This window comes from Mus pahari, chromosome 2 (assembly GCF_900095145.1).
Source record: "Mus pahari chromosome 2, PAHARI_EIJ_v1.1, whole genome shotgun sequence".
Classification (NCBI taxonomy): domain Eukaryota; kingdom Metazoa; phylum Chordata; class Mammalia; order Rodentia; family Muridae; genus Mus; species Mus pahari.
The window spans coordinates 18,903,483-18,924,321 of record NC_034591.1 but is presented as its reverse complement, the minus strand read 5'-3'; the positions used below and the strand labels follow the sequence as shown (position 1 = coordinate 18,924,321).

The window sequence follows — 20,839 nt, the reverse complement described above, 5'->3', positions numbered from 1 at the left end:
GAGAGAGAGAGAGAGAGAGAGAGAGAGAGAGAGAGAGAACTAGTGAGAGCGCTTTCTTTAGCCTGAGGAAGCAAGCAAGCAAGCAGCTCTTAGGAGAGTTACTCTGTATCCGGTTTCCCCTTTTACTGGTAGATAATGGGCCTGGGTGACCTTGTGTTTTCCCTCTGGGATAGTAAGACCAAAAGGCTTCCTTAGCAAGTGGCTCCCAGTGGTAAGGACTGCTAGCCAGTCAGATGAGGAGTCCCCTCCTTTTGGGACCTATCTTTTCCTGAAGGTTTCTTTTCTAGAAGGTTCCTTCCTTTGGATCTTGCTCTCTGTGCCCACTCTCGCTCTTTCTCACTTTCAGTCCCCAGGCTTAGAAAGGCAGACTCTTCACTCACACAGGCCGGGGGTTGGGGGCAAGAGCCAGAGCAGTCATGAGCCCAGAGGCACCCATGCCTCTCAGGCTAAGTTACAGGTTGGGGAAGGCCCTGGGCATCCTGTGTGTGAGGAAGACGCTGTTGATGGAAAGGGCCTGAGGGATGACTGTGCAGGCAGGAGTCTCTGGACTTTTTTAGCATCAGCTGGTGGAGCCACCTCCTTCTCTCCCACCGGCTGCCTCCCTGAGTCACTGCCCACCCACTAGCAAATAAAAAAGAGTGTCATCTCCTGGCCACTGGCCCTGTTTGGCCTTAGTGTTTTCAGGTTTTTGCTCCTGGAGTGAAGATCTGGCTGGCGTGGTCTCATGGCGACCTTTCTTGTGCCAGGTCTCCCTCTTTTCAGCCGGCTTCCTTCATCTTTTGTCCGTCCATCGACACCCCCCCCGCCCCCATCCCATGAAGGTTCCCGCTGGTGACAAGACCCAGCCCCTTGCTGCAAGGACAGAGGCAGCTGCAAGCCCTCAGGAGCCCCCACATGGCCCCATCCATCTAGACATGCCTCTGATCCGGGTTGCAGGCAGGGGAGGGGATTCAAGGCCGCCTCAACTCCAGCTGCCGGCTCCTCCCCACAGCAGGCCTGCTCAGCTGTCAACACTCGCCTCTCGGCCTTGCCCTGCCCCAGGCTTTGCTGAGCTGCTCAAATCAAGGACACCTCAGCCGCCCGAAGCCCCCTACTCAGGCCCCAACAGGCGGTGGGCAGGCAGTGGGCAGGCGGCTGGTGGACACCCTGCCTGCCCTTGAGCATCCTCAGACCTCTTTGCCTAAATAAGGGAGCTGCTGCTGGAGCGAGCCAGCTGGCGGGGGAGGGGCCTGAGGCTAGGCCAGGGTTTTCCGAGGGGCTGGGCCGCCCGGGCCGCCTCGGGACCCCCAAGCCCTCCTATTGGGCCTATGAGGTTCCCTCGATAGAGGGAGGGAAGGCCTCTAGCTCACGGGGATCCCCTGGCTGGGACCTCGCACTCAAGGAAGGACCTCGCTTTGCTCTTACAGCTAAAAGGCCGCCACTGCTGTCGGTCTCTTTGTACTTGTCATCCATGGAGAGATTCGAATAACCACCGAGAGGTTATAACTCCCTGGAGACCGGGGAGGCGTGCCTCTCTAACAGTTCACCCACCCTTGTCTCAAAATTTTACAGCTTCCACATTCCCTGTTCTTCCCATTTCCTGGCTGTCCCCTGGTCCTGGGGCGGCTCATCTCAGAGCCTAGGCCTCACTCAACCCCGTCACCCACAGCACATTCCGACATCGAGCTGTGGGTACTCAGCCTGTCCTAGGCGTAGCAGGGAAGCAGGAGATAAAGGGTTGGTCCTGTCCCATCAAATCGGGTTTCTCAGTCCTGAGTCTGGGAGGGGGCGATATGCCCCTCTCCCTGGTCACCTCCAAAACGACCGTCGCACCTGTGCTCACCGTTCCCCTACTTAAAGGTCCCTTCCCCCTCTCGGCGGAGCGCGAGTCCCGGGGGCTCGGTAGCGGAGCGAGGGGTTGGGACCCGGGGAGCGCTCGGCGCGGCTCAGCCAATGAGAAGGGCGGGCGCTCGGGGTGGCGGGGAGAGGGCGGCGCTGCGGGCGCGCGGCGACAGGAGGGGGCCGGGAGGCGGGGGACGGAGCCGGAGGGGCGCGCGCCGCATTAACCCTTCAGCCGCCGGACCGAGCCGCAGGCACTGCCCGAGCCGCGGGCGCTGGAGCGGCTGTCGGCGCGGCGGCGGCGGGCGGGCGTGAGCCGGGAGCCCGGCGCTTGAGCGGGCGGAGCGCGGCGCGGGGACGAGGTGTAGCGGGGCCCGTGGCACCGCCAGCCCGGGTCGACAGACAGGTGTGCCGGCGCCGCAGCTCCAGCAGCTTCAGGCCCGGCCCAGGGTCCGGAGCCGGCAGCCGCTAAGCGGAGCGGGAATCCCGCGCCCTCGGTCCAGTTCCGGCCCCGCCCGCACTCAGCTTGGCCGCGGGGTGCGGAGACCACGGCCCGGCCAGGCCACCCGAAGCCTAGTGCTGGGCCGGGCCGGGCCAGGGTGGGTGGGGGCCCGCCCGGCCCGCCCATGGGCTCAGGATGCCGGTGCGGAGGGGCCACGTCGCGCCGCAGAACACCTTCCTCGACACCATCATCCGCAAGTTTGAGGGCCAGAGTGAGTGGGGGAGGGGGCAAGGCGGGGAGGGGGTCTGGGGGGTGGGTCCAATCATACTGAGTGTGGCTGGGGGGCGTGCCCGGGCCGTGTGCAGTGCAAAAATGTGAGTCAGTAGGGGCTGGTGGGCCCTGAGACTTAACGCCAGGAGCCGAGGGGACAAGGCTTGGTGCCAGGGGACCACTGGCATAGGACCAAGGGGCCTAGTGTTGCAGCTAGGGGTCGGAGAGTGTGTATGACACCGGGAATGTGCAGAAAAGGGAGGTGGGATGAGATGTGTAGGTGTTTCCAACTCTAAATGTCCGGAGTTGTTGGGATTGTGTGTGTGTGCTGTTTATGACCCAAGCTGTTGGTCCCTAAAAGTACACTGCACGTTCCAGTCTTGGCTGTGTTGTATGTGACAGACTAAAGCTAAAGGTGTAGGATCAGTGACCAAATCTGCTCTTGAGTGTGTGACAAGTATATGGTCAAATCCCTGTGTCACTAATGAATTCGAGTCTGCATGGGCAGTGGAGAGGCATCTCCGGCAAGTCCCCAAGATTGTGGGCCCTGTGCTGAGAGCTGCTGCATACCTGAAGCTGGCTTTGGGGCTAACAGGCTGGCTATGGAGCTCCAGTGTGGTGGGCTTTCCTGCTGTGGATGGCACCCCCAAACCCCTTTGGGTTTGGGTGATTACAACTCCCCTTATTTGGACCTGGCAAGGGAGACTTCCAGAAATGTGTCCTAGGCTAGGTGAATGTTTGGTGTTGGTGTGCCTGTCCTCAAGGTTGCGTGTGCCACAGAGGGTGTGACTGCACAGGGCCCCCGGAGCAGGAGGGTGACATTCCTTGCCCGTGACCCTGTGCACACAGGACAATGTGTGCTTTACTGTGTTGGGAGGGAGGGATCAGTTGGATGGGCAGCATTGTCCCTAGACAGAGAACAGGATGATCCTGAAGGGGTGGTGGAGGCCTGGGGCAGGGGGCAGGCCCTTGCTCGCGCTTGCTGCTTGCTCCGGCTTTCTCTTCCTACCAGTTAGGTAGGCAGGGGCAGAACCTGAGAAGATCTTGGACCGGGTCCTAGAGGCTTGGCTTCTGGCCCCGCCTCTGCCCCGACTGCCAGATGACCTTGAGTGACTCCTCCTACTCTAAGCCTCAGTTTCCACATTTGTGAACAAGGTGATAAACCACAGGGCTTGTGAGGTCTCGCCAGGATCTGTAGTTAGGACTTCAGTCAAGCGCTGGGGTAGAGTGGGGCTGGCCTTCAAAGCGGCTTGCTCTGCTCTCCTAGACGGGAGTGTGCGGGAGAGGAGGTTACTTTTCTCCTGTGGGTGGCTGGCACTATGGACTGCCTTAGGCCGAGTAGGAGCGGAGACAGAGTTAGAGGCCTTTTCACAGGACAAGGAACTCGGACCTGGGGTTGATGCTTGCTTGGGAGTTCCAAAAGGCCTTGGGAACTGACCTAAAGATGACCCAACTCTCAAAAGTAACTTCCTGGAGGGCAGGGGAAAGATGGCAGAAGTCAAGTCGGGAGGCTGGAACCTGGTAGGCTGCAGGGAACCCTGCTGCAGCCAGCTGCCTGGGGTTTGCAGGACCATGCAGGGCTGCAGCCTGAAGACTGCATAGAGGAGGGAAGGGAACAGGTTCAACTTCAGTTGCACACCCCAGCATTAAAGGCCAAAGTGGACAGACAGAGTTTCTGTTTATAGAAGGTACCTATCCCTCGAACTCTGGTACAAGTGAGATGCCTGAGGCTGCCTGACTTGCTGCTCATCCACCTGCCTGGCCTTGAGCTCAAGTGTGGATTGCATGAACCAAGTCTAGCTGAAATGGGTCTCTATTGGACTCCATTTGATGGGGTCACCAAGGAACGCTTCATATCCCTAGAGGTGGTAATCTTTCCCAGGTCTGGTTTCCACAAGTGGGCTGGTGTCTTGGTCTGACCTCCGGGTCCTAGGGAGCTGCAGGGTGTGAAGCTGCAGGTAGTTTTCCTTGCTCTGTATGACCTTGGACTCGTGCCTGTGACCCCCAGCTGTCCTTCCGCCAGACGAGATTCAAAAGTTGGATTCACTGTGAATGAGCTGCTAGACTGGGACATTGAGATGAACTTCTCTTGAGCCTCAGTTTCTTCACCCATAAAATGACTATATTAACAGCTAGCTACCTTGCTGAGTTGTCCAGGTCTGCAAGTTCACGCCCTCATCCTCTGGTTTACCTACTCCTCAGCTTCTGACTGCCTGAGGGTAGGATTCGGAAATCATAGTGGCCCTGACGATATTCGAGGGACTGATTTTCTAGGAAGAGTTCCTCATCAAGAGGAAGAAGCCAGAGGAGCTGGTGCAAAGGGGAGGCTGGCCGCCATCTCCTGTCCTTCCCAGGCTCCCTTTCCAGGCTGTGTTTATCCCTCCGCCGCGGCTGCTGACACGCGTTGCTGACACCCGCCCAGGCCGGCCTTGGTCGCTGGCTCTCTGCCACGCCGGCGGGCCAGGGGGTAGGGGGCGTGTCGCGAGGCCGCGCCCGCTGGAGGCACCTGTGTCACTGCACAGCTGCGTTCAGCCGGGGTTGGGCACACCTCCCTGGTGCGGGGGAGTGTCGGACAGCAGTGTGTGACGAGCGAATGTGGGGAAGGGCCGGGAGTCCCCAAAACTAGCGTCCCCGCTCACATGCGTCTTCATCCCTGCCTCCCTTCTTCCCCCTCCCCCCGCAGGCCGCAAGTTCATCATCGCTAACGCCCGCGTAGAGAACTGCGCTGTCATCTACTGCAACGACGGCTTCTGCGAACTGTGCGGCTACTCGCGGGCCGAGGTGATGCAGCGGCCCTGCACCTGCGATTTCCTGCATGGGCCGCGCACGCAGCGCCGTGCCGCCGCGCAGATCGCGCAAGCCCTGCTGGGCGCAGAGGAGCGCAAAGTGGAGATTGCCTTCTACCGGAAAGATGGTAGGCGGGGCCGGGGCGTGGCTGTGGCGAGGGGCCGGGCCTCGAGAGAAGGAGCGTGGATGCGGGGTGGGGGTGCGTTGGGGTGGTATCTGTAGTTGCTGGAGGCTGGCGAACCTTGTGCGTCCCTTGGGGGCGGGACCCTCCTGGCGTGGGCGTGGCCCTATGTCTGGGAGCCTTTGTGGCCTTAGTCTCCACTCTGGTGGGTGGGCGTTCCCGATGGCCTTGGAGGTATTAAGGCTGACGGGGCCTGGCATCTCTCGTACTTTACTCCTTGGCAGGTGTCATTACGTTGAACTTGGTAGGCTGACATTTGACTGAGTTGGGATGGTAGGTGCGTGCGTGGATAGTGGTAATAGGGCAAGGTGGGGGCTGGCGCTAGCGCTGGCTCTGGCACTTAGTCACAGGATTCTACCTGAAGGGCATCCTGTGCCAGATGACTTTCTGGAAGAAATGGAGCGCGGGGCAGAAGGATTGTATCTGCTGCCATCTTCTGCCTTCCTCTCTCTGCCCTCAACGACACCTCTCCCCACAACTTCAGTTACCTTGGTCTGGTCTGCAGAACACCCTGCCCCTCCCCTCAACTCCCTCCCAGCCAGGTGTCTCTGCTCAGCCACCACCTCCCAAGCCAGCTGCTCTGGGCTTCCGGAGAGCAAAGAGGAGAGCGGATAAACACACTGGGTGGGTGGAGCTCTCTCACTAGGCCGTGCGACTGAGTGGGCTCTGCTCAGGGAGGTCAGTGAGGTGGTGAGGTAGTGGGTAGTGGAGGGCTCGGAAGGGGCTCCAGATATTCACCAATGAGTATTTCATAAACTTCCTTACGTCCCTGGAACCCAGCTCTTGAGCATAGAGCTGCCTGCAGGAAAGGCAGAGTTCCTGCTCTCAGGGAGCTGGTTGGCTAGCCAGAGAGCACACCCTGCCTCTTGCTGTGGCAAAAGGACCCTGCAAGCTACAGGCCTCTACTGTGCATGCTCCAGGGTGGTTTCCTTAAAGAGCTTCCTTTGCAGGTGTGTAGTGATGTCTTTGGACAACACTTTGGACTACTAGTGGCCCTTGGCTGGAGAGTTGGCCCGCACAAATTGCAGTTCTGGCTTGCAGGCAGGTAGAGGATAAAGTGGTGGGAAGCTCACTGGGCTGTGTGACCTTGTGCGATTCTCATAGCATCCCCAATGTTGTTAGGGTTCAACAACACAAAATAGTATGCAAAAGCAAAGAGCATTTATTCTGCAGAAACTTCTAGCATGGGGTCAACTGTCATCAAAATAGCAGAGACTTGAGGGGTTCATGGGCCCCCTTTTATGCAAGGCTAAGGGAATTTTCTAAAGGGTTAGGTAACCTCTAATATGATTGCTAGGGCTAAATCAGTGACATTAGTACAATTTTGACTGACTGTTATGTTAGTTTCTCTATATTTGTTGAAATCTTGAAAGATCTCAGAAAACAGCTCAGTTGTGGCCTTGTTATCCCCCCAGCCAGGTGTCCTGGGAGCTGACTCAGTTTCGGACTTATCCTCCTTAAGTCAGGGTTGTCACCGATCAGTGACCCATTGTCGATGGCTTCCTCTGAATTGCCCAGTTGACTTCCTGGGAAACTGAAATTTTATTCCCAGGGTTTTTGGATCTCTCAGTATTGCCTTTTATCTCCTAAGGAGGATGAAACCAAAGCTTAGAGAAATTAAGAATGTTCCTTGAGCCACATGGATTGAGAAAGCCTCAGTACTTGGAGTGGAGTTCAAGTCTGTCTGACCAGAGCCATGCTGTACTGTTCTGCTCTGTGTCATGCATTGATAAGGACACCAGCTATTTGTGCTTCACACAAATACAAACTTAAGTTTCCAATGCACAGGTGTGTACGTGCACATGCACACATAACTACTGGGGTCAGGTGTCATGTGGAATCTTCCACCTGCCAAATCGGTTGATTTCCACAGTTTTGTTTCAGTGCTTGCTTGGGATCTTGGGATGCTGGGGTCCTCCTCCTCCTTCCCCTCCTCCTCCTCCTCCTCCTCCTCTTCTTCTTCTTCTTCTTCTTCTTCTTCTTCTTCTTCTTCTTCTTCTTCTTCTTCTTCTTCTTCTTCTTCTTCTTCTTCTTCTTCTTCTTCCTCCTCCTCCTCTCCTCCTCCTCCTCCTCCTCCTCCTCCTCCTCCTCCTCCTCCTCCTCCTCCTCTTCTTCTTCTTCTTCTTCTTCTTCTTCTTCTTCTTCTTCTTCTTGCCTGAGGCTCGAGGCCAGGGCTGTGTGTGACGGAGCGAGTGCTATTGCAAATGTGTTTGGAGGTCAGAGGGCATTTCATGGAGTTGGTTTTCTCCCTCAGCCTTTCCATGAGTTCCAAGGATGAAAGTCAGGTTGTCAGGCTTGTGTGGGAAACACTTTACACCTTTACCTGCTGAGCCAACTTGCTAGTGCTTGTGTGTGCTCTCTGTCTCTGTCTGTCTCTCTCCTCTTTCATTTATTTATTATTATTTTGGCAGGGTTTCATACTACGCAGATATAACTTGCTTTGACTCGATGTGATCTGCCAGCCTCTGTGCCCCAAGTGCTGGGACTCAAGGTGTGCACCACTGCATCTGAACCGGAATTTATTTGTTTTGAGACAGTAGCTCACTAAGTTGTCCAGGTTGGCCTTGATCTCACTCCAAAACCTAGGTGGGCCTTGAACTTTCCCCGTTTCCAAAGTAGCTGAGATGATAACCCCGCATCACTAGGTTCATGTTCCTATGCAGTGTCTTTCCCCAGTGAGCACACTCGAGCACACTCCAGTCCTGTGGTGGGTACTGTTTGTGTTTGTGGATTGGCATCAGAGAGGTTGGACTGATTTTGCCTTTGGCAGTAGCATGGGTGTAGCCTTCTCAAGTAGTGTGGGTCTTTTTGGCTCTTGCTGACTCCTTTGGGAGAGTCCTGAGAAGGCGCTGTTGTGGAATCTTGGGGAATTTTGAGGACCATCTAATTTGGTGGAGAAGCTGTGTGGTGGAGGTCCTGTTACCAGTCTATCTGAATAGAATGGACCTATAACCCAGGCCCCTGTGCAAGCCTAAACTTTGTGTCTTCTCCAGGTCACTACTCCAAATGGGGCCGTGACCTAGGAAACCCTATGCTAGATGCTGTCTCCTGCCTCGTCTCACCTAGTTTCCATGGGGTTCAGATAACTCCCACGAACAACTGGTTGGCCTAGGACCTGGGGCCCCACTTACCTTGCCACTCTAGGGCAATGCAGACAGATTTGTCAGCCTCTCTGTCCTTTACCTTGTGATACAAAGTTCCTCATGCCATCTTTGTTGCCTGACCTGGGCTCGCTCGCGCTCTCTCTCTCTCTCTCTCTCTCTCTCTCTCTCTCTCTCTCTCTCTGTGTGTTGATGTGTGGAACATGTAGAGATTCAGAGAAGAAATGTGCTAATGTCATCGCCTGTTTTTGTCCAGACCTTTTCTAGGGTGTCTGTCTGGGCCAGCCTCGGTAGAGTAGGTTCTTGGGCTGTAGCCCCAGGGAGGAAGAGGGGCTGGGGAGGAGGCAGGGCCTTTTGCTGGCAGGCGCCTCTAAGGACAGCTGTGCTGTGTCGGAGGCTCTAACCCAGCTCTGTGCAGTCTCAGGCTCTGGAGCCAGACAGCCCCATTATTTAGTTGCTGGGGCTGCTGGGAGGAAGGAAAGCTAGACTGGGGGAGTGTGGGTGGAGGAGGGGACAGAGTGTGCCCAGTTCACTGGCCGCGTGCTGATGCCCCTTAAGACAGCCCCGGGATCAGAATGGAACTGGGAACAGCAGAACCCTGTAGTGCAGGCCTGGCAGGATGTACCATTTCTGCGAAGGCGCCACAGACAGCAGGTGCTGGCTGGGTACACACCTTGCCCGCCACTGCCATGGTGGGGGTGGAGGAGGTGTAGCTCTTCCTCTCCCTGGCCCTTCTATTGTCTTTGCTCTTTGTCCCCACCTCCCTGCGGCCTCCCCTCCTGCCTGCTGTGCCCCCCTCCTCTTGGCAGCTCTTGCTCCCCACACTCAGGCCTCCCTGCCTTTGTCTCAGACCTGCCTGCCTGCTTCTGTCCCTTCCATTTTTGCCTCCTTCTCCTTTTGTCTATTTCTTCTGATCCTTCAGCATCCTGAAACCAAATTTTTGCTTCTTTCTGTGTCTCCTGTATGCTGTCTACTCACCCCCGTCCCCCAGGCCTTTGTCTCAAAGGCTTTATCTGTCTTTCCATACTTCTGACTGTCCTGGCCCTGTCTCTCTGTCCCTGTGTCCCCAGGAGCCTGTGCGTGGGTGGAGATGGGGTTGTCTCTAGAGAAGAATCTATTGGCTTCTCCACTCAAGCTGTAGGCCAGTTGCCATGGCAACAAGGTCAGAGGGTCCCCACTGCTACAGCTGATGCTGTGGCTTGGGGGGAGGGGTTGGGACCTTTGGTCCAGGCCAGCTCCCCAGTGTGTTGTATCTCCACATTTGCTGTGTGCTGTACCCTACTCACACCCTGTTCTTTTAGGTGCTCCGGCTGACCCCGGTGGTCCCAGCCTCCAATTTCTGGGCATTCTATCACCCTTTACAACCCAGGCCATTAGTTCTGGTCTTCTCTCTTCTCTACCTCCCCTGCTCACTTAAGTCAGAGGCCCTGCTCTGCCCCTGCTGTGGCTCTCTCCTATCAGACACACCCCCACCCCCACCTCCCAGCCATGTGTCCTCTGAGAAGGTGAAAAGATGCTTTCTCAGAAAGGGGAGGTTTTGAGGGGAAGGCAGAGGTCAGAGGTTGGTGCCTAGCTGTTTCTCTGTTCATGGGAGCAGCCTGGAGCCTTCCTAAAAGAAGCCAAGGCTGTAAACTTAGGGCTTTTCCATGGGGCCAAAGCCATTGGAGTGCTTATCCCCCAACCCCTTTATTTCTGTGATCCTACCTAGGTAGACCAGGCTGGCCTTGCTAAGATTAAAGGTGTGTTCTCTTCTGGGGAGCACAGATTTCCCTGTTTTTCTGGTCAGGATCTGGTATAGTCTGGAGCCTGGGGCAGGTGGTAGCTTCTGGCAGGGCCTGTCTCCCTATGTCGGTCTGTCTCTGCTAAGGACTTTTCTCCTAGCTTCCCTCTGGTGGGCTGCTGAGGGCTTCCTGTCCATGAGGGTAGAGAGGCGTTGTTTCCTCAGAGGCCCCAGGCCTGGACAGTGTCAGGAGGGCGCCTCCTGCTCCCGTGTGTGGTGTCTCCGAAGCCCCAGAGGAACTATGTAAATATTTGTGCAGAGCTGTCGGTGGAAGCAGAGTTGACAGTGGCCTTGGGCTCTGGGGAGGGGGACTGGAACAGCAGGAGGGCTCGCTCGCTAGGTGGTGGAGGTGGGTGAGCTGGGTGGCTTCCTGTGCAGTGAGATCTGAGAGTTCCCAGGAAGTTCTTTCCTACTCAGCCTCCCTGAGGCTGCCGACCACCTCTCCTAGAGAACACTCACTGGCCAGAGATTGACCTGCTCCTCTAAAACCTGCCTCCCACCTGTATGCAGGCGAGAGCAGGGGTATCTGGCCCCCATGGGAATGAAACATGACTCTGTGACATGCAGGGAGCTCTGAGTCACAGTCTGAGGAGGAGCTCAGGAGGGTCCCAGTGGCGCTGACACCCCTTGTTGTCCATAAAGATCTCTAGGCTGTATTCTGGGCTTGGGCGACTGTCAGCTGGCCCAGAGTTGCCCAGCAGGCTGGGCGGCGCTCCACCTTCACCTGTCCCTGCCTCAGTCTGGCCCTGGAGGAGTTTGCAGGTCCTCATCTTCCCCTAGGCTGAGTGGCTTGGCTTTGGTTTCCTGTTGTTTTCTGTTTTCATATCTACATGCCTAGTAGGAGCTCGGTATCTGCATGCTTTTGCTAAATGAATGGACAAACGGGGCAGCCCTGTGTAGCTCAAGCCTTATTCTTGGCATTAGATGACTAGGGGGCGGTTTCTAACTTGATTATGGACTGGGAGGCCTTGGGAAAATCATTTCTTATCTCTGGGCCTCAGTGTCCCAGACTGTGAAAACCTTGGGGTGATAGAACGCTAGGGTGGAAGAGGGGGTGGGGGGCCTGAGCGTAGCTCGGTGCCCTCCTGCCCTGTTGAGTGTGGGAGGCATCACACAGTGCAGGGAGTGTGCTCGGGCTCCATAGCCTCTTCACTTGGAGTGAGAGGAGGCCTGGCAGGGAACAAAGCTTTGGCTAAGCCAGCTGGGATCTGCCAGCTCATGGTAGCACTTATGTAGACTCAAGTGACTTGACTTTACAGTGTGTAAATGCTGGTCCTTGTAGCCTCTTGTGGATAAAATTTCTTAGTCATTTTCTGGAAGGGAAACTCTTGCTTGAAGGGACATACCGAGCAGGTGGGGACCCAAATTGGCCCTCGGGCCCAGTTGTCTCTGTTCTAGAACCCTGGTGTGGACACCTTGCACACCTTGTTTCTGGGGTACGGTGAGCTCAGGCATCAGGAGGTCTGGGTTTGGCTGGAATCTCAAGGCTTTGGTGGCCCTTATTTCTGAAGTGGATCAGATCACTTGTCCCCTGCGTGGTGGGTGAAGAGCATTTCCCAAACAAGTACCAACACAGCAGCGTGCCATGTAGGGGCTGTCTGATTGCCACTCAGCAGGCAGTACCCCATGGTCCGTCCCAGTTAAGACTACGGGGAGTAGGTTGTCTGCTGTGTGGTCTTCTGCACCCTGGCCTGTCCTTTTTCTCTCCAGGTTTCTGTTGGCTCAGCCCCTCAAGTCATCGAGGCCCCAATACTTAAGCTATTGTTTCATTTTTTTTTTTTGTCTGCCTTTTCTTTTTATCTCACCTCTTGGTTCTGTGCACTCCTTATAGGCAGCCATTCAAATGCACTCCCTATGAATATGCTTTCCACATATGTTCTTGCAAATGTGTATTTTGACTGGATAGATGCATATGGATTTAATGTATGCAAATGGTATTGTGCTATGTACTGTATCCTGGCATTCACAGGAGCATGACTGTATGTGCAGGAGGGCTGACTGCCAGTGAGTAACCAGGCTGTGGTTTCCCATCCTGGAGCATGTATCTACCTGTCCCAGTGTAGGACTGTCACCAGAGAAAATGCCACATTGAACATTATCTGACCCAGGCCTTTCCAGACTCCCGTGAGAGTGTCTGTGGAGTGAAATTGCTGGATCACAGGAGATGGGGTTCTTAACTAACTGTAGCCCTACTGTGCACCTGTAGTCTGCCTCCTGAATGGAGGCTCTCATGCTCTCCCACCTCTGCCACATACAGCATCATCTCTCTTTCTAATGTTTGCCAGGCTTGTGGGCTTGCTGCTTCAGTCTGCGTTTCTCTGATGCATCGTAAGTCAGCGCATCTCCTTTAGGCTTAATAGCCACATGGTCTTTCATTCCTGCCAACGGGGAGAGTGCATCCTTTGCTTGTCTTCCTGTGAGACTGCTCTTTTTTGATCCTGTGGCTTTCCAGGGGTTGCTTGTGTACAGTAGAAATACAAATGAGTACAGTATGCATTCTAGATGTCAATTCCTTGTGCAAGTTGTGAGTACCTTTCCCTCTTGCTCTCTGCTTGGTTAATAAAACAAAGATTCTTAGTTTTGACCCAAACGAATCATTGACTTTAGCTTTTTGAAGTTCCACTGGAGACCCTTTCCTATGCAAAGGCCAAGGGCCCACAGGTCTGCCTCTTCCCTGACTCCCTGGCTCACCTTCCTCAGTTGGATGCTGGATCCACTGAGCCCTCCTTGGGTGCAGTGTCAAGTAAGGATCAAGTTTTATATTTTTCCATGTAAGGAGCCAACTTTCCTAACACATCTAGTCTGTTTTTTTCCATTGCTTTGTGGGGCACCTTTAGCATAGGCTACTTAGCTGTGTAACCATGGGTCTGCCTCTGAACATTGCATTGTCCCAAATATCTGTCAGTGTGCCCATCAGGACTGTAAAACAGTGACAAGCACAAAGCATCATGCTTACTTACTGTATCTCAGTAAAGGAAAGGTGAATTCTTCCACTTCTTTTTTTTTTTTTAATTTAAAAAATGATTTGTTTACTTATTTACTAGATAAGATCTTACACTGTAGCTTGGGACTCACAATGTATGCAGCTGCCCAGGTTTGTCTTGAACTGTGGTAATGCTCCTGTCCCAGCCTCCCCGGGGCTGGGATTACAGCCATGCCTGGCTTTCCCCCTTCTTCCTTTTAGCTTCATTTGTTTATGTTTTTGAGTCAGTACTGATGTAGCCTCTGCCGGCTTGGAGCTCATTATCCTGCTTCCGTCTTCTGCGTGTTCAGATAGCAAGTGTGCACCGTGTGCCCGCCTCACCAACGCCTTTGTCAGAATTAGGTTTGCTTTTAATTCAGAAGAATGAACAGCTTTATAAGCTTCAGTAGGATGCTGGGCCATCTCTACAGGCTTCTCATTCCCATCTCAGTCTTATTGCTCGGAAGTTTGTTCTCTCACCTGTGTGTTCTTGATCACCCCAGCTACTCCATAGTCATTGTTATTGAGGAAGAGATTTTGTGGCTGGGGAGATGACTCAGTGGATACAGTGCTTGCTGGGAAAGTGTGAGGATCCAAGTCTGAATCCTCAGAGCCCATGTGAAAGCTGGGCACAGTAGAGTAGGACTGTAACCATATGCTACCAGATAAAATGGAAGGTGGGGCCGGGAATTCAGGGAAGCTCATGGGCCAATAGGCTGGTGTGTGCAGAGGCAAAACAATGCCGTATGGATATCATGGCACATGTGCCACACAGGTGCACGCGGGCACACACAAACATACGCAGGGATAAGGAAACGGCCGTTTAATTTATGTGATCATGCAGGTCATGGTGATTGAGGCTAGAAGACAGCTTTGGGGAGTTGCCTCTCTCTTGGGGAGTTGTCCTCATGCTTGCCCAGGGCACGGTTTTACTCACTGAGCCATTTTGCTGGCCCTTCCCTGTTCTCCGAAGCCTCAAACTCTCACTATGAAGCCATGGCTGACTTTGGGTGCTGGAGTCACAAGTGTGGGCCGCTGTACTGGTACTGGCTTGTTCTCTGACTCTACTCTTTCATCGTCTGAAACTGTGTTTTGCGGGCTGATTTTTCTGGTGGAGCTCTTATCTCAGCTCTTGGTGTTTACCTAGTGACTTTGTGTGTTCTCTGAGGAGACAACTCTGTGCCCTGCAAATAATGCCAGCTTTTGTGTTTGTTTGCATCATGGTAGTATAGCTCCATTCTTGCATGTGCCATCAGACTTTTCAGGGGAACTTTACTGACAAACGAATTTGCTGTGGGTGGTTCACAGTGTCCTGTTGGAGAGTGAGCCATGGGAAATTGTCCTCTTGAGTTAATTACCAGAGGGTTGTGCCTGCCCAGAGACTGATGGCAGAGCCTTATTATATACAGCCTCTCTAGGCCCTCAGTGTGTCTATGTTTGGGAGCCAAGGTGTAGGACAGTTACAGGAGCTTACAGAACCCAGGAAGATGGTAGGGACCACAGGATTGATTCTCTAGTGACTAGCGATAGCTCCATGTCCCTGCTGCTCTGTGACAGCTGCAAAGGCAGGGATCAGAGTCACAGAGAAGGGGGCAGAAATGGGCAAGGCTCAGAAATTGCACAGCATGCATAGTTCACTTAGGTCCAAGCGCCAACTTGTACGATATTAACTTGTGACTAAATGTAATATTGTGTTGGAAGAACACCTGAATTTCCCTGGCGGCTCTGTTTGTCCACACTCAGGATGCGGGCAGTTCTGTACTGAGTGGATCTAGAAGGTGAAAGGTGGGGCCATTGTATCCACAGTGGCAGAAGTGCAGGTCACCAGTGCAGAGATGATCAGCAGACCTTCCAAAGCTGAGCACTCAGCACCTGCTCTGAAGCCAGTCTCCCCGTGCACGTCTGGACGCTAGGCCTGGGAACTCACTTCACAAGCCTCTACAAAGGGTGCGGTATGGGATGAGTTTCCAGAGAGAAGCTACCTATGTAGCCAGATTCAGGAAACCCTCTGCAGAGGGGTCTGGAAGGGATGGCGATGGAGGAAGTGGGGGATCAGCATCAGGAGAGATGCTGCTCAGGGTGCAGTAAGAGAGGTGGAGACATTGTTCCCCAGGTCAATGTGATATCATCTCACTTTCTTTTCAGAAAAACATCAAACACCACACATACCACACACACACACACACACACACACACACACACACACACACACCACACATACACACACACCACACATACACACCACACACCACATATATTAGTGTATAAACGGTATGAGTGTGTGTGTGTGTATGTGTATGTGTGCGTGCGTGCTGTGGTGTATGGATGTGTCACGGTATGTTAGTGTAGGTCAGAGGACAGCTTGCAGGGGTCAGTTCTCTCCACTATCTTGGATACCAAGGATCAAGTTAGGAGGTCAGCTTGGTGGCAGGTACCCTTACCCACTGAGCCCTCTCAGCGCCTTGGTAAACAGAGGGTATACTCTCACAGGCTAAAAGGCAGCATGGCCCCGTGACCCTGGAGCTCAGCCAGCTCGCACTTCCCTGGGTGGAGATTGTCTTTTGAGGAGTTGTAATGTGAGGTGACTCAAGCGTGCCGTATGCCGTTGGTTTTAGTAGGACACTAGATGCCTACAGAGGCCCTAGCCCTACATAGAGATTGTTGGCAGGAGGCAAGGGTGGTGGAGGACTGAGTCTGGACATGATGTTTCTTTGAGACTTGGAGCCTGGCTTGTGGCTTCCCCAATCTTCCTGGCAGGGAGTCCTCTGTATAGCTCAGTTCCTAGATTCAGGACCCTAGGATTGGTCTCTGATTCTGATACACACACACACACACACACACACACACACACACACACACACACGTCTTCTCTCACAAGGTCATAGAGCCATCCACTGGCTGGACTCTCTCTCAGACTCCCCCATCTTGTCCCTTGAGCTCTCAATGCCCCTGGCCTTTCCTAGACCCCCTGGCTGTCCATGAGAGTGGTGTTAGCGACATGGTGGCCCTTGGCCAGAAGCAGCTCCCGCTGCATCTTCCTGTCGCCACCACCAGGCTAAATATAACCTGACACTGCACAGCCCTGGGCTGCTCCTCCGGAGACAGTCTCTGCCTGGGGGGCGGACAGGGCCAACTGCAGCCTCAGCCTCCCTGCCCTCACTGTGACTTTGGGCTCATTTTGGCACAGCCCCTCCTGCTTGGAGTGGGGCAAGGGAGGCGACCAGGATGAGGGTGCTGGAGGTCACCTTCCCTGCAGGGACCTGCTACTCTGCCTCATTACAGCTCCAGATGCTTCTAGAAGGCCATCTGTCACCTCATCTGGCACTCAGGGCACAAATCTCTTGTCCCTGTAGTATGCATAGAGAACCTAAGCTCAGAGAGGTGGGAGCCCTGCCTGAAGCTACACAGCAGATGCAAGGGACAGCAGGGTCTTCTGATTGTTGGGGGCAGAATACCTCATTTTCCCAGGACACACCCAATGCTTGGTTTGTTCTGTCTTGCTCTATCTTGTCCTGATGCCAAATTAGGGTCTGATTGAACACCTGGCTCAGCCAGAGTAGGCACCAGGGCCATCTTCTTGGTCATGTTGTCCCTGGCTCAGCCAGAGTAGGCACCAGACTTGGTCATGTTGTCCCAGATGCTTCACCCGTGGTGACATATTCAACGGTACTGTGAGGTAATGGGAAGCCATGAAGTCTACTGCTGTACAGGTGAGATCCTGACCTCACCAAGTTGCCAAAGGCTGCCCAGGTCATCTGTAGGTCTTCTCTGAACTCTCGCCAGCTGTAGCTTCTACTCAGACAGGCCTGGGCCAGTGGTGCCCAGAGGTGGGAGCTTAGGTTTTGATGTACTGGAAGCATGCCTGAGCTGGGTGAGTGCAGGTGCTTCCCCTTAGTGTGATGGAGCACTGGATCTTAGCAAGCCAGGGTTTGTCGTCTGAACAGAGCTTTTTCTGCCATCAGAATGACTGGAACCTGTTACATCAGGGTCCCTTCCACTGCATCCCTACCTAGTGACCTAGAGTGAGCAGCATGACCTTTGAAGGCTGCTAGGAGACTGGCTGTCCTGGGTCATCAAGACCAAAGGCTCTGCCAGATCCTGTAGGTATGTGGTTACTGGCATGCCCGCCATCCTCTTTTTATTTCTATCTTGAGAGGTCAAAGACAGGCTTAGACTGGGCAGGGAGGCCCCACTACCCAAATGGCAGCTCTAGAGCCTGGCAGGTGCTGGGCAGGTATCAGGGTATGTTTTGCTATTAGCCACTTAAATCACTGACCCAGGGGCAATTGAAAAGGTTCAGTTTTCTTCTGAGTGTGCAGAGCTCTCTTCTTGGGCCAGGCTGTCATATACTATGTATGTCATTTCATCCAGAATTTGGCCCAGTGAGTAGGTGTGATCACTGTCATAAGACAGATAAGCATTCAGTAAGGTGGCTCTCCCATCTATTATGCCATGTCCTCCTTGAGAAAGAGAATGGTGCTCCCTGCTGTTCCCTTCAGTGTCCCCACCCCCACCCCATCCCACCCATCAGGTCTGGAGTACTCCCAGAGCTGTCTGCCTCTTGAACGTGGGCAGTGCCTGCCACAGAGTGGTGCTAAGTGGAACTGCAGCCTTGCCCAGCTCTGGCCCCAGGGCCCTCCTTGAGGCTGCCTCTTCCTTACATGAGCTGGACCATCACTGGGATAGCAAGTCGGGTGGGAAGGAGGGAGGAACAGAGTGGTGTCCAGGGAGGGGCTGGGTAGATAGGCAGTGTTCCAGGCTCCCCAGGGACAGCTCAGCCACTGTTCACAGCCTTTCCTCTCAGCTGGAAAGCTGACCGCAGGCTATTTGTTTTGTGCTAGCGCCCGAGGGCCATGCCCACAGCCTGGCTGTCCTTCCCTTACCCCCAGAAACCCCCTCCATACTTCTAGCCTAAGAGGCTGGGATTGGTGACCTGGTAGGTCACATAAGACTTTGCCAAGTTGGCAAGTGATGGTTGGTACCTCTAGAGCCGAGTGCCTGCTTGGTCTTCAGCTCTCTTTGTTTCCATGTGTGGTGGTACTACAATCTGTTTCCATCACTGATTACGTAGGATGGGGGAGGGGAGGGGGCGGGAGGGGGACACAGGTCACATCTCAGAACAACCAGGCCTTTGACAGGATATTTGAAAAGAAAAAATTCCTTGAATGTCAGCAAAGGGGGAGTGTCAGCATTCTGTGTCTGTGTGTCTGGAAGTGGGAAACAGGCTTGTCCTGTGAGAGGGGCATATCTTGAAGTTTCTCTTGGAGAGAATTAAAAAGAATTATTTTCAGATCAGGGACCTAGGGTCACTGTTTGAGCTGCCAAGGTCTGACGTAGCTGTCTGAGATGCAGGACCCTGGGCTGATGCAGGAACCTGGACTGAATGGATAGAATGCCGAAGACACCAGGTCAGAATGTCTTGGCCCCTTTCAGTGACAGAGCCCCTAAGTCATCTGGAAGAGCCAGAGTCATCCTGGTTCTAGACTCCAGGCTTCTTTGACACATGTCCTGGTGAGCATAGTGGCTTGGGGACTGGATCTCTGGGGCTCTTGGGGGTAAGTGCTGGGGTCTATCCAGCCTTGGTATTCTAGTCTCCTGCCCCTCTGTAGTCCCGAGGAGGCCAGTCCCTGCTCAGGCCGTTGCTGGCCATCACCATATTAGGGCATAAACTCCAGGCTGTCTGTCTGGGTGCCAAACGGCCTCCAGCTGGGCCCAGGCACCCCCACCCCCACCCTACACAGCTTCAACACCACAGCTGTGTGTCAGAGGCCAGAGGTCAGGGGACAAGAGCAGCTGCTAAAGGGACACCGGGGCAGAGCTCCTGAGCTCAGGGCCCCTGGGTAGGGGCAGGAGGGCTCTGGTGATGGTGAGTGCAAGGGTAGTGGGTAGGGCAGAGAGCTCCTGACTGGCCCCTCCTGGGCCTTGCCCTCACCTCTGTGCCTGTCTGCCTGAGTAGATTTCAGAGGCTCTCGTTTGACTGGGGAACCCACAGTTGCTGGGATCACTTGTCTGCTGTGGTCTCAGTCCCCTACCAGCACGTCTGCACTAGTGTTGGCCAGTGTCTCCAAGAGCCTCACCCTTCATGGCTGGCTGGTGTAGCCACAGCGTGCACTCTTCTGTGCCTTTAGTGCTCATCCACTCAGGTCTGGCTGGCAGGCATCAAGTGAGCTCCAGGTTCCATTCCTCCCTTAACTCTAGTCATCACCCCTCCTGTACAGCTGGGCCCGGGGTCAGGGTCAGGGGCAGGGGCAGGGGCAGGTCAGAGGTAGGCAGACCAATCGAGGGAGCTCCAGGACATGAAGGTAAGTGGAAGGCCAAAGCTGGCTGATAGGGCTCTCCTGAGACCATGTGAGTTTTCACCTCTTTCCCAGCCTCCTCCTTCCTGATCTCCTTTTCCATGTCACTATTGCTGTACCACTGACACCATGGCCTGTCACCGGCTTCCAAGGTGCATTAGTCAGTCTAGGTGTTAGGCCGTTCAGAAGGAATGTGACTACAGGAGGCAGAGAAGTCAGATGAGTAATGGGAAACTTGGATGCTGATGATGGACAGGAGATGGCAACCTGCCTGGCTCCCTGTGAGAGGACCAGAATGTCATTGTGCCCTTCTGATTCATTTAGGAGAACTTCTTGCAGGCAGAACCCTTAGCTTGGCCCTGGCAGGGCCACTCACCTTGAGTCTACCTCAGTTCAGAAATCAACATGGAGGGCACTGGACTGTGTATTCCTCGGGGAGCCCAAGGGAACTGGTGATATGATTTGGCTCCAAGGACTCTGGGGGATGAAGAGAAGGGGTCAATAAGAAGGACAAAGAAAAATCTCATAGAAGTGTTTCTTTGTTCTCTGGTGAGGGATCAGGGTTCTTGGTTTCTGCCAGGTCTTAGTCCAGTACTTTCATGACATAGGAGACTATGTGCTTGGATACTGTGGCAGTCCCAAAATGCTGTAAAGTTTTGAAACTCTTGATTTCAAGTTGCATATTTGTGTATCTATACAATGCCTGGCAGCTAAAGAGAACAGAGACAAGATGGCTACAGTATCCAATTGTCTATAATGACCATATGACAGGTCTTGCTCATACAAGACAGATACAGTATCTATTTGTCATTAGTGTCCATATGCACATACAAGTGTGGACTTAATGAATCTTTGCAACTCCTGGAAGAATGGCTACCGTTCCATTCTATAGGAGAGGAAAACGAGGCACAGGGATGCTGAACAGCTTTAGAGCCAGGGCTGGAGCAGGAGATGCTGGACTAAAGCATGGCGTGTGTCTTTGAAGGAGGGTAAAGCACAGGACCTTGAAAAGATGGGGATACAGATGAGAACATGGAGGAAGGAAGTGAGAAGGAGAAACAGGGAAAGAAGGCTGAGAGACGAGATGGGCAGTGACGGAGGAGGTATGGACTGGCTGGCAGTCTGGCACAGCCAGCTGCAGGGTCAGAGCAGGGTCAGGAATTGCAGATGTGGGCTATTGGGGTGTGGTAGAAGCTGATGGG

General features: G+C 54.1%; 1 protein-coding gene across 3 annotated transcripts in view; it reads left to right on the top strand.

Annotated features, from left to right (window-relative positions):
• Window positions 1–2,134: 2,134 nt before the first annotated feature.
• The window catches only part of Kcnh2 (potassium voltage-gated channel subfamily H member 2), a 32,379-nt gene continuing 13,674 nt past the window's right edge, over window positions 2,135–20,839 (top strand). Inside the window, exons 1-2 of one of the 3 annotated variants that reach the window (XM_021190557.1) lie at window positions 2,135–2,531; window positions 5,214–5,444. In XM_021190557.1, the coding sequence (XP_021046216.1) occupies window positions 2,456–2,531; window positions 5,214–5,444 (307 nt within the window). In that variant the 5' untranslated portion in view covers window positions 2,135–2,455. The remainder of the gene's footprint in view (window positions 2,532–5,213; window positions 5,445–20,839) is intronic. The other 2 variants (XM_029535182.1, XM_029535183.1) reach the window with 2 other exon arrangements.